The sequence below is a fragment of the Scyliorhinus torazame genome, chromosome 2, assembly GCF_047496885.1.
Source record: "Scyliorhinus torazame isolate Kashiwa2021f chromosome 2, sScyTor2.1, whole genome shotgun sequence".
Lineage (NCBI taxonomy): Eukaryota > Metazoa > Chordata > Chondrichthyes > Carcharhiniformes > Scyliorhinidae > Scyliorhinus > Scyliorhinus torazame.
In genome coordinates, this window is record NC_092708.1 from 49,983,186 (window position 1) to 49,996,026 (window position 12,841).

Genomic DNA, 12,841 nt, shown 5'->3' on the forward strand with positions numbered 1-12,841 from the left:
ACAATTTAAAAAATCAAGACAATGGGTTTTTTTTTTTTTTTTTTACACAGGTAGGTACGAAGAGATAAAAGCACTAAAATGTTATTGCATACTTGTCATAACAGTTCCAATCGTCCAGCCAACAGCCTCGTTTCACAATTTCTATAGAACCAGAATTGTTCTTCCATGTAGCAAAACAGTGTCTCCGTTTATCTTTTTCTCCATCACAGTGCTCAATCCCACTTTGATTTGTTCGGTCTTTCTCCCAGTCTGCATTGTAGAAAACGCATACTTGCTTCTCAGATCGACCAAGGATAGCACCTAAAAAAAAGTCAAGTTGAATTTGGTGTGTTAAGTTTGATGAAGAGGAAACATAACATTTAAATCAATTGTGTCCACATTTAAGGCTATGTAAATATGAAAATGATCATATTGTACATCATTACAATTATGAAATAGAAGGCAGTCAAGTAAATAAGAGTCAAAGTGCTCCAATTCATGTATATAAAAGATAACTGAAGTCGCCACAAGACTTCAATTTTGAAACCTAGTATGAAAAGGATCCACATTTGAAGAGCAACTAAAATGCAACATAAAAGTAGTGTGCTTCAGTCAGAGGAAGAGGAGATCAACTCCAGTATGAATTACTCATCTTTGTAAGTGGTTAAATGTCTCCATTATGATCAATTCCTAGTTATTTTTAAAAAATATTAAATTTTCAATAATTCTTTTAAAGAGTGTTTTCACACTATTTCAGCTTCTATCATCATCTCATGAGCCATGTCCCAATCATTATTTTGCTCCATGAAAATGTAAGAAGTGATTTGATTTTCATGCTTTTCACTTTTTGGTTGATTATCTGTGCGAATTCTTTAATGTGATTGGCTGCTTGATGACATCACTGTAGCTCCGTATTAGGAATTCCTATTAATTGCACGTTGAGAGTGTTAAAATTCTCATTTGAGACTAGTTCGTTATGTGGGGCTTTCTTCACGGTCTGAGATGAACACCCTTGTTGCTATCACAAAATCCAGGCTTTAATCTATCACTTCGGCCAAAGAATCATGTAGAGAAATCAGCAGATAGGATAAATTAAATAAAATGGGTTAAAATTTGACTTCAGAGGAAACCATGTCATAAAATCATATCATTGGAACATCAATTCAAACAAAATAATAAAGCATATTTTTCACATCCTGGATTCTTGAAAGAGACTTGGAAATTGTTTTGGCTACAACAAATTTTTCTGTTAGACCAAGACAGAAAAATTAACTATTAAGTCAACATTTTTCCCACATAAATTCTACTTTTGCACATGACTATTTTTCGTTATTAATGTCATGTGCGTGTCCCTTTAAGAAAGGTTTGATCTTACCACATGACTTGTAGCACGGCTTCAGTGATGTCATTTGTGGGTGGAGCTGGGCTGTGGCTGTCAGGTGAGAGGGGGGTTTAGGTTTTTAGGTTTCAGTTTTGGTTTGTTGCTTTGGACTGCAAGAGAAGCAGTGTTTCCCTTTTTTCATTTTAAAGCTGTTCCAGGGAACTGAAAGCACATTGGGTATGGCAAACTGCCTTGGTAACTTTAAACATAGAATTGCTTTCCAGAAGGAGTTTTGAATCTGCTGGTTGGAGGCTGGATCTCAGGGAAAGGACCAGTCCCATTCAAGTGAGATTACAGTGTGCTGGGCCACATCCTTGAAAGGGGTTTTGGTTTATTGGATTTTGTATTGAATTGAATTGTGCTAAGGGGGATTCATTAAGAGTTATATATATAAATTACTGTAGCTATTGGGTTTTCTTTATGTTTGTAACAAATACTTGCTGTGTTTTATATACATTATCTACATTCTTATAAATAAACTTTGTTTTGATAAAAGCGCCTAGGAAGTCTGATGAATCACACCTGAAGTGAAGGCTCTTGTGCTCATCCTAGCCAAAGTCAACCTGAAGTTATAGGCCAGGTGAGCTTCATAATTCACTTTGCAGTTTCTAAGCCCTGGCCCATGAAATTAATCCATACAAATATAATATAATCAAATTATTCTCTAAAATTAAAACCAGAGTAAAAGGATCTCAAAATGTATAAAAGATTATATACTGTATTAAAAAGTTACTTAGTGCCCTGCAAAAACAAATATGGGTGATTTCTGACTATATGGTATATCAGTGTAGACAAATTTTAAGACAAATATCCAGTTTCTCCAATTGATTGCAGAAAGAATGCATTGTACATGCTGACTAACCAGCAAGCACCCAAGAGCAAGCTGACCATAGGACCCCAAGGCTTTAAAAAGAGATGAGCACAACAATCCACTGGGCATAGCATTGGTAATATTCCTGGTTTCATAGAACAATCTATCCTCTATTTTATTGTGACCGACCACAACCACAAGGGACCAGTTGGTCTTTATAAAAAATACTTCAGTGTAAACATTGCACAAATATTCTGAATTGTTTGCATATCAGAAGGTATACTATAGTAAGTAGTATGGTGGACATGGAAGTGCACCTGGGAAGCTAATTTGCTGGCAAATCAGAACTTCTCAGTACAGTATGTTAGCCTGGTTCATGATGCCTGGTATGTTAGGCTGGTAAGTGATGAGTGACACCAACAGCATGGGTTTATTTCCTGTACCGGCTGAGGTTATTCATGAAGTCCCCACCTTCTAAACCTTGCCCCTCACCTGAGGTATGGTGACCTTCAAGTTAAATCAACACCAGCCAACTCCCTCTCAAAGGGAAGAGCAGCCTATGGTCTTGTGGCGACATTTACAATTTATATTAGCCACTGGCCATAAGCTATTCAGATAGGGTTAACTGAATTTTGGTTAATAAATTAAAAACAAAATGTTTCTCGCTGTCTCTACACTTGCTGAAAGTTCAGTATATCTCTACCATTTCTCCAGTTCTGATGAACGCTAATCATTCAGAGATGTTAATATTGCAGGTGCTGCCTGACCTGCTAAGTATTCCCAGCATATTATGTTTTTAATTCAAATTTTCAGTATCCGCAGTATCGTACTCCTGTATGTGTTTAATTCACTGCTACTTCCCTTCCAGGAATGCTTACTTTGAAAAAAAAAAATTACGTTCTGCCCTCTGATGGGATTTCTGTTTGTCTATCATACCTTGTCCATCTTCATACACGCGAGGGGAAATGGATAGCATTAATCAGGTGGCTACCAAAGTCACATAAATAACCACATCTATTTCCTGAGCAACTGTCTCTACGTGGATGCCGACTGAAATTCCACACTTCACGTTGTCTTGTATCTACTCAGGGTCATAGATATTTCCAAAATATTCAGCATTCCAAGAACTATTTCTCTTACCACATCTAGAGATCCACGTTCAGCGCCATGCAGTGTTGTCAATATTGCTGTCAATATTTCTCTTCATTCACTCTTTACCTACCCTCCCAAACCCAATCCCTTGAACTTGCAACACTTCATTCTCCCAGGTCCAGCTCCAACAATGCCATTAAATAAGCTGTTATTTGGTAAACCAAACTCTATCTTCTAGGTTGTGCTATGGGCCAGGGTTTAGAGAACCCCAAAGTGTATCATGGAGTTCACCTGACCCACAACTTTTAATAGATTGTAGTATGGGGAGCACACGGCCCACTCTATAGGTGTGGTACAGCAGAAATGGAAAAGTATTTTTTTTAAAGCAAAACAATGTTTATTCTATGAACTCAAGTTAACCTTTTTAAAACATACAGTGAACATCATAGCAACCATTAATTCAACTACAACCCCCAAAGACTACAAAACTAAGTAATCCTTTAAGCTTTCCTTTTAACATCCATACGACTTAAAAACGAAACCTTCAACAGAAGCACATCAGTTAACTGAAAACATTTATAATTCTGAATTCACCAAATGATCAAGAGATAGTCTTTTGATGTCAGAGAGCAGCAGTATACCGGCTTGGTTTGGCTTCAGCTCCAACACTGAAAACAAAACTAAAATGCACCCTGCAGAAAACAGCCTAAAACGAAAGTAAAAAAGCTGACAGACAGCCCAGCTCCACCCACACTCTGACATCACTGATAAACACCCATTTCTTAAAGGTAGATTTCTTAAACACCCATTTCTTAAAGGTACTCTCACATGACACCTCCCCGCAAGAAAAAGAAACATCAACTTCAAGATGGTTTCATTTTTCACCTTTGCACTATCCTTTAACAAATGCACACAGTAAATATACTTTTTTGGTTCAAAAAACAAGACACGCAGACAGGTATAATAATATAGTCTATTTTTTTCCCGTTCTTCCTCCTCCAACTGAAACTGCTTCCGTTCATCACATTCGTGACAAAGCATCGGCTATCCCGTTTTCTCGTCCTGTCACATGTACTATTTTTAAATGAAATGGCTGTAACAATAAACTCCAGCGAAAGAGCCTTGCATTGTTATTCTGGAATCGCTCCAAAAACGTCAACGGATTATGATCAGTATATATAACGGTGTCAGACAGATTGCTGGTCACATAAATGTGAACATGTTGCAAAGCCACACCAAACTCAAAATCTCTTTCTCAATCGTGGAATACTTTTTCTGGTGAGAATTCAATTTCTTTGAAAAATAACCAATAGGCCGCTCTAGCCCTTCGTCGTCGTCTTGTAGAATCCCCGCACCGACACCCACATCATTCTCATCAACCGCCACTTTGAATGGTTTTGTATAATTTGGGATGGCTAACACAGGAGCAGTGGTTAACACAGCCTTCAGGCCGTCAAATGCCTGTTGACACTGCGCTGTCCACTGGAATTTGTTACGCTTCTTGAGCAAGTCCGTCAGTGGAGTGACCACACTGCTAAAATTCGGTTCAAATTTCCGATAAAATCCACTCATGCCAAGAAACCGCATTATTTCCCGTCGTGTCGAGGGTATCGGAAACTCCCCAATAACTTTTGTTTTCACATCCCTTGGGACCATTCGACCTTGTCCGATTGTATGGCCAAGGAAAGTGACTTGGGCCTTTCCAAATTCACTTTTGGCTAAGTTTATCATCAAACCTGCCTCCTGAAGTCAATCGAATAACTCCATGAGATGTTTCAAATGTTCTGTCCATGTCTGGCTGAAAATTACCAGATCGTCGATGTATACCGCACAATTGGGTAATCCTGAAACAACGTTGTTAGTTAACCATTAAAATGTGGCTGGTGTGTTTTTCATGCCAAATGGCATAATTTTGAATTGGTACATACCATCCTCACAGGAACATGCCGGTCCCGAATTCCTTTCAACTGACACTTGAAAGCCTCCCACATGTCAGATGTTGATTTGCCCTCAAACATCCGCCCCCAATCTATGTTCTTCAGTTCCCGCCTAATATTGTTATAATTAGCCTTCCCCCAATTTAGCACATTCATCCTAGGACCACTCTTATCCTTGTCCACCAGTACTTTAAAACTTACTGAATTGTGGTCACTGTTACCGAAATGCTCCTCTACTGAAACATCTACCACCTGGCCGGGCTCAGACCTGGTCTGGTTTAGGCATCATCACTATGGGTGAGCTCCATTGGCTGCAACCCACTTCAATTATGCCATTTTTAAGCATACTCTCAATCTCTTTGTTAACCTGTGCCAATTTTAAAGGGTTAAGTCGATATGGATGTTGTTTGATTGGAACAGCATTTCCCACATCTACATCATGTATAGCCATTTTAGTACTTCCCAATTTATCTCTACAAACTTGCCCATGTGACATCAACAACTCTTTCAGGTCAGTTTGTTTTTCCTCTGGAAGGTAACTTAACAATCCATCTCAATTTTTAAGAACATCCTCGTTTTCCAATTTAATTTGAGGTATGTCAAATTCACAGTCATTTGGATTTGGTTCGTCACTGAGTTAGAATCATTAAAACCTCCTCCTTTTTCTCTCCTTCCCTTTCAAAGTACCTTTTAAGCATATTCACATGACACACTCGATGAGTCTTCCTTCTATCTGGTGTTTTTACCACATAATTCACCTCACTTACTATCCTTTCAATCTGATACGGTCCACAAAACCTAGCTTTTAAAGATTCACCGACCACGGGTAACAATATTAAAACTTTATCTCCACTGGCAAAACTACGAACTTTGGATTTCTTGTCCGCTACCCGTTTCATCATTTTGTGTAACTTTTAAATGTTGTCTAGCCAATTCACCTGCCCTATTTAATCGTTCCCTAAAATTTGACACGTAATCCAATAATATAAGTTCTGATTTTTCACTCAACAATTTTTCCTTAATCAATTTAAATGTCCTCTTACCTCGTGACCAAAAATTAGTTGAAAAGGACTGAATTTGGTTGACTCATTAGGTGCATCCCTAATTGCAAACAGTGCGAATGGAATTCCTTTATCCCAATCCTCTGGATGACCGTGACAATAAGCCCTCAACATTGTCTTTAATGTCTGATGCCACCTTTCTAACGCTCCCTGCGATTCTGGATGGTATGCAGTTGATTTAAATTGTTTTATTCCTAAGCTATCCATAACTTCTTTGAATAACCTGGAGGTAAAATTTGATCCGATTGTATTTCTGTGGGTAGTCCATATCTAGTAAAGAATTTAAGTAACTCCTCCACAATCTTATTAGCTGTAATATTATGTACTGGAATGGCCTCTGGAAACCTAGTAGACACATCCATTGTTGTGAAAAGATATTGATTCCCAGTTTTTGTTTTAGGAAGCGGTCCTACGCAATCAATTAGGATGCGTGTAAAGGTTCCTCAAATGCTGGAATGGGTATTAAGGGTGCTGGTTTTATCACTGCTTGAGGTTTCCCTATCACTTGACATGTGTGACATGATTGACAAAATTTAACTACATCTTTATGTAGTCCAGGCCAATAAAAATGTTTTTGTATTTTAGCTCGAGTTTTCCTTATTCCCAAATGACCTCCGACTGGTACCTCATGTGCAACTCGCAACCACCTCCTTTCTATACCCTACCGGCAATACTACTTAATGAACTTCTGCCCACTTTACATCCGCCTGCATATGTAACCGTCTCCATTTTCTCATCAAGCCATCACTTTTACGGCAATAACACTCTGGTATCCACTCAGATTCCTCTTCCGTGTATTCTTTCTGATACAACAGAAAGATGTAGAAATAAAACGGATGTAACTCCACCAATTTTCCTGAACTAAAAATATCCGCCTCATCCTCCACCTGTTGTTCTCCAACCATCTGATTAAAAATCGTTTCACCTTTATCTTCACTCTGATTTCTCCTCTTGTCTTAACCTATGACTTTGCGACCTTGTTACTACACAATCCGGAAATATCCCAGGATATTCGTCCTTCAACACTTCAGTTGTCTGATTTTCCACTGGCTTATCAATCACAGTAGGCATCACTCCCACCTGTGATCCAGCTATATCATTACCCAAGATAAACTGTATTCCTGGACAAGATAGTTTATCTATTACTCCTACTACCACTTCACCACTCTTCACTGGACTTTCCAACCTTACCTTATATTATGGAACGCTACTCCTCTCACCCTGAATTCCATATATTACCACCTTTTCTGGCAACATTCTTCCCAAACTACATTACTCCTCATCTCTTACCATTAAAGATTGAGTAGCTCCCATATCTCTTAAAATTGTGACTTCTTAAATTCAATGATAATCTATGACAAAGGTTCGGCACAACATCGTGGGCCGAAGGGCCTGCTCTGTGCTGTATTTTCTATGTTTACCTGCTCCTCCTCTTACACATGAATAAACTTTACCCACACAAGTAAATTCTTGAAAGAGATCTGGCACCTTCTGATCAATCACCTCTTGATCAGGCTGTACAATCTTTTGCCCCTCCTTCGCTTCACTTGTGCTTTCCTTGACCACTTTAACAAACCCTACAGTCTTATCCTGTTTTACCACATCAGCCTTCCCAGTGCTTTTCTTCAACCACCAACACTGACTTTACATGGCCTAGTTTATTACAGTGAAAACATTTGAAACTTTTCATTTCTTTTCCACCCTCCTGGATTTCTATTTTAATCGGAGGTACACTCTCCTTATTATCTCCCATCAGATCACCTTACCACTTGAGTATTTCTCATGTCCCCAGTTTCAATCCCTCACAGGCTGAAACTGATGTCGGAAATCAAGCTTTGATTTATGAACTAATTCATAATCACCTGATTTTCTGCTGCCAATCTCGCAGTTTTAACCCTCTGCTCTTCCACGTGAATTCTCACTACATCAATCGAACTTTTAAACTCCTCGAAAAGTATAATTTCTCGCAGAGCTTCATACGTTTGGTCTATTTTCAAAGCCATTATCCACCTATCAAAAGTACTAACTCCATGTATGTTTGACCAAATTCTTTCCTTAAATTTCTAAACCTGTTGTCTGTAGGTTTCAGGTACTAGTTCATATCCACCTAAGATGGATTTTTTCACCTCCTCATACGTCCCAGATACCTCCTCCGGTAGTGATGCAACCACTTCACTAGCCCTACCTATCAGCTTTGTTTGAATCAGTAATACCCACATGTCCTGTGGCCATTTCATTTGTTTAGCTACCTCCTCAAATGAAATGGAAAAGGCTTCCACCTCCTTCTCGTCAAACCTTGGCAATACTTGAACATATTTAAATAGATCCCCACCAAGCCTTTGACTTTGACGCTTTTTCCCACTATTCTCATCACTATCATCCAACTGTGCGTTTCCCTTTACATCTGCCAATTTTAACTGTCATGTTTCATGGCCATTTTCCGAAGTTCAAACTCTCTCTCTTTATCTTTTTCCCTGATCTGTATCTCCCTTTCTCTTTCTTTGTTCTGCTGGGGCTATTCTTTCTTTTCTCCTTTCTTCTCTCTCCTTTTCTTTTTCCTCTCTCTCGTATTCAGGCTGCTTTAATTCTTTCTCAGTTTCCATTTGTTTAAGTTGTAACTGAATTTTTGCCATTTCCAATGAGTCAAACTGTATCTCAGGCAACTTTAAATGCTTATCCACCGCCATAATTACTTCATCTTTTCGCATTTTGTCAGGTAATGTTAACTGCAATGTTCTCGCCAAATCTAACAGTCTGCTTTTAGTCTCTGTCCGTAAGGTACTGCATGTGACCGTCTACACCCCCCAAAACTTCAGAGCCTCTGAAAGAGGCATTGTCCGCAACACAAACTAGAATACCACACCTGATAAGCAACCACAATATGCTCATCCCTCACTGTCTTTAAATTCACTAGGCCAATCCAATAGATAGACTTTTATCCCGGACAAGCCCCCAATTTGTTATGGGCCAGGGATTAGAGAACCCCAAAGTGTATCATGGAGTTCACTTGACCCACAACTTTTAATAGATTGTGGTACGGGGAGCACACACCGCACTCTACAGGTGTGGTACAGCAGAGATGGAAAAGTTATTTTTTTTAAAGCAAAACAATGTTTATTCTATGAACTCAAGTTAACCTTTTTAAAACATAGTGAACATCTTAGCAACCATTAATTCAAATACACTCCCCAAAGACTACAACACTAAGTAATCCTTTAAGCTTTCTTTTTAACATCCATACGACTTAAAAACAAAATCTTTAACAGAAGCACATCAGTTTAAAGTCACTACTGAAAACATTTATAATTCTGAATTCACCAAATGATCAAGAGATAGTCTTTTGATGGCAGAGAGAACAGCAGTATACCCGCTTGGTCTGGCTTCAGCTCCAACACTGAAAACAAAACTAAAACAGACCCTGCAGCAAACAGCCTAAAATGAAACTAAAAAGCTGACAGACAGCCCAGCTCCACCCTCACTTTGACATCACTGATAAAAACCCATTTCTTAAAGGTGCATTTCTTAAACACCCATTTCTTAAAGGTACTCTCACATGACATTTGAAACACCAAAGGCGCGATCCACCGGCCACGTTGTGCTCTCGCTTGAGCGTGGTGTGGCCAGCGAATGCCGGGAAAGCCCGCTCATAGGCTTCTTGGCAGTTTTCACATCTCGTGGGATTTCCTCAAGTCTTGAGAGGTGTCGGAATCTGAAACACGCCCACAAGGGGCGTGACCAAACAGCGCACGCCAAAGCGAGTTTTAAACCAACTTCGGAAACCTTGCCCAACATCCACTGGCATGGCAGGATCCACCAGCCTCCCCAGTGAGGCTGCAGCCAGGTGCCATTCAGTACTGGCCGACACAAATGTGGACCAGGCGGAAAGGCATCCAGGGTGTTGCGTGGGCCACCGGAGACCCCTGGGTGATCAGGGTCAGTGTAGGGTTGTCCCTTACACCAACATTGCAATGAAGTTATTGCGAAAATTCCCGAGTCGCCACATTCCGGTGCCTGTTCGGGTACACAGAGCGAGAATTCAGAATGTCCAAATTACCTAACGTCACGCATTTCGGGACTGTGGGAGGAAACTGGAGCACCCGGAGGAAACCTACAGACATAGAGAGAACGCGCAGACTCCGCACAGACAGTGACCCAAGCCTGGAATTGAACCTGGGACCCTGAGGCAAGTTTTTTTTTTTTTTTTTTTTTTTTTTTTTTTTACACAGAGGGTAGTTGGTGCCTGGAACTCGCTGCCGGAGGAGGTGGTGGAAGCAGGGACGATAGTGACGTTTAAGGGGCATCTTGACGAATACATGAATAGGATGGGAATAGAGGGATACGGATCCCGGAAGTGCAGAAGATTTTAGTTTAGACGGGCAGCATGGTCGGCACAGGATTGGAGGACCGAAGGGCCTGTTCCTGTGCTGTACATTTCTTTGTTCCTGGCGCTGTGAAGGATGTTTAGAAGGATGAGGGGGGATCTTATTGAAACTTATAGGATACTGCGGTCCTGGTTAGAGTGGATGTGGAGAGGATGTTTCCACTTATAGGAAAAACTAGAACCAGAGGGTAGGCCAGCACAGTAGTACAGTGGGTAGCACTGGTGCTTCACAGCGCCAGGGTCCCAAGTTCGATTCAAAGAACAAAGAACAATACAGCACAGGCACTTCGGCCCTCCAAGCCTGCGCCGACCTTGTACCTGCCTAAACTAAAACTTTCTGCTAAACTAAAAACTAATGGAGATTGTATCCTTCCATTCCTACCCTATTCATATATTCGTCTAGATGTCTCTTAAATGCCACTATCGTACCTGCTCCCACCACTCCTCAGGCAGCGCGTACCATATATTTACCACCCTCTGTGCAAAAGATTTGCCTCACACATCTGTTCTAAACTTTTCCCCACGCACTTTAAACCTATGTCCCCTAGTACTTGTCTGTCCTACCCGAGGAAAGAGCATCTAACTATCTACTCTGTCCATGCCACTCAATCTTGTAGATGATCTCTATTTGGTCGCCTCTCAACCTCCGTCATTCCAGTGAGAACAGACCAAGTTTATCTAATGCCTCCTCATAGCTAATGCCCTCCATACCAGGCAACATCCTAGTTAACCGCTTCTGTACTCTCTCCAAAGCATCCACATCCTTCTGGTAGTGTGGTGACCAGAATTGTACACAATATTCCAAATGAGGCCTAACGAAGGTCCTGTACAACTGAAACATGACTTGCCAATTTTAATTCTCAATGCCCCGGCCGATGAAGGCCAGCATGCCGTAAGCCTTCTTGACCACGTTGTCCATGTGTGTTGCCACTTTCAGTGGACATGCACGCCCAGATCTCTCTGCCCGTCAGTACACGCAAGAGTTCTACCATTTATTGTGTAATTCCTACATGCGTTGGCCCTTCCAAAGTGCATTAACTCACACTTGTCCGAATTAAACTCCATCTGCCATTTCTCCACCCAAGATTCCAACCAGTTTATATCCTGCTGTATCCTCTGACAATCCTCAACGCCATCAATTTTTGTGTCATCTGCAAACTTACTAATCAGACCAGCTATATTTTCTTCCAAATCATTTATATACAGCACGAACAATAAAGGCCCCAAAAGTGATCCCTGTGGAACGCCGCTTGTCACAGGCTTCCATTCAGAAAAACACCATTCTACTGCTACCCTCGGTCTTCTGTGCCCAAGCCAGTTCTGTATCCAACTTGCCAGCTCTCCTCTGATCCCATGTGACTTCACCTTTTGTACCAGTCTGCATTGAGGTACCTTGTCAAAGGCTTTACTGAAGTCCATGTATATAACATCTACTGCCTCATCTATCATCGTTGTCACTTCCTCGAAAAACTCAATCAAATTCGTGAGGCAGGACCTCCCCTTCACAAAACCATGCTGTCCATCACTAATAAGTCCATTTGTTTCCAAATGTGAGTGAATCCTATCTCTAAGATTCTTTTCCAATTGTTTCCCTACCACTGGCGTAAGGCTCACCGGCCTTTCCTGGATTATTCATGCTGCCCTTCTTAAACAATGGAACAACATGGGCTACTCTCCAGTCCATTGGAACTTCACCTGTAGCCAATGAGGATTCAAAGATTACTGTCAAGGCCCCAGCAATTTCCTCCCTTGCCCCCTTCAGTATTCTGGGGTAGATCCCATCAGGCCCTGGGGACTTAACTACTTCAATGTTTTTTTAAGATGCCCAACACCTCCTCTTTATTAATATCAACATGACTCAGAATATCTACACACTCTACCCTATACTCCTCATCCACCAAGTCCTTCCCTTTGGTGAATACTGAGGCAAAGTATTCATTTAGAATCTCTTCCAATTCCTCTGGTTCCATACATAGATTTCCTCCAATATCCTTGAATGGACCAACCCTTTCTCTGGCTACCCTCTTGCTCTTTACATCAGTAGCCTCAGGTCTTTCCTTAATCCTGTTTGCCAATGACATTTCATGACCCCTTTTAGCCTTCCTAACTTCTACCTCAAGTTCCTTCCTACTTGCTTTATATTCTTCAATATTCATCTGTCCTAAGCCTTTTAGACCTTATGAGTGCTTCCTTTTTCCT

The 12,841-nt window shown here is 40.7% G+C and overlaps 1 protein-coding gene across 2 annotated transcripts in view; it reads right to left on the bottom strand.

Moving 5' to 3' along the window:
- Positions 1-12,841, bottom strand: part of LOC140387977 (activin receptor type-2A) — a 233,995-nt gene that overhangs the window by 73,084 nt on the left and 148,070 nt on the right. For both annotated transcript variants that reach the window (XM_072471411.1, XM_072471405.1), the window contains exon 2: positions 93-300. In XM_072471411.1, the coding sequence (XP_072327512.1) occupies positions 93-300 (208 nt within the window). The remainder of the gene's footprint in view (positions 1-92; positions 301-12,841) is intronic.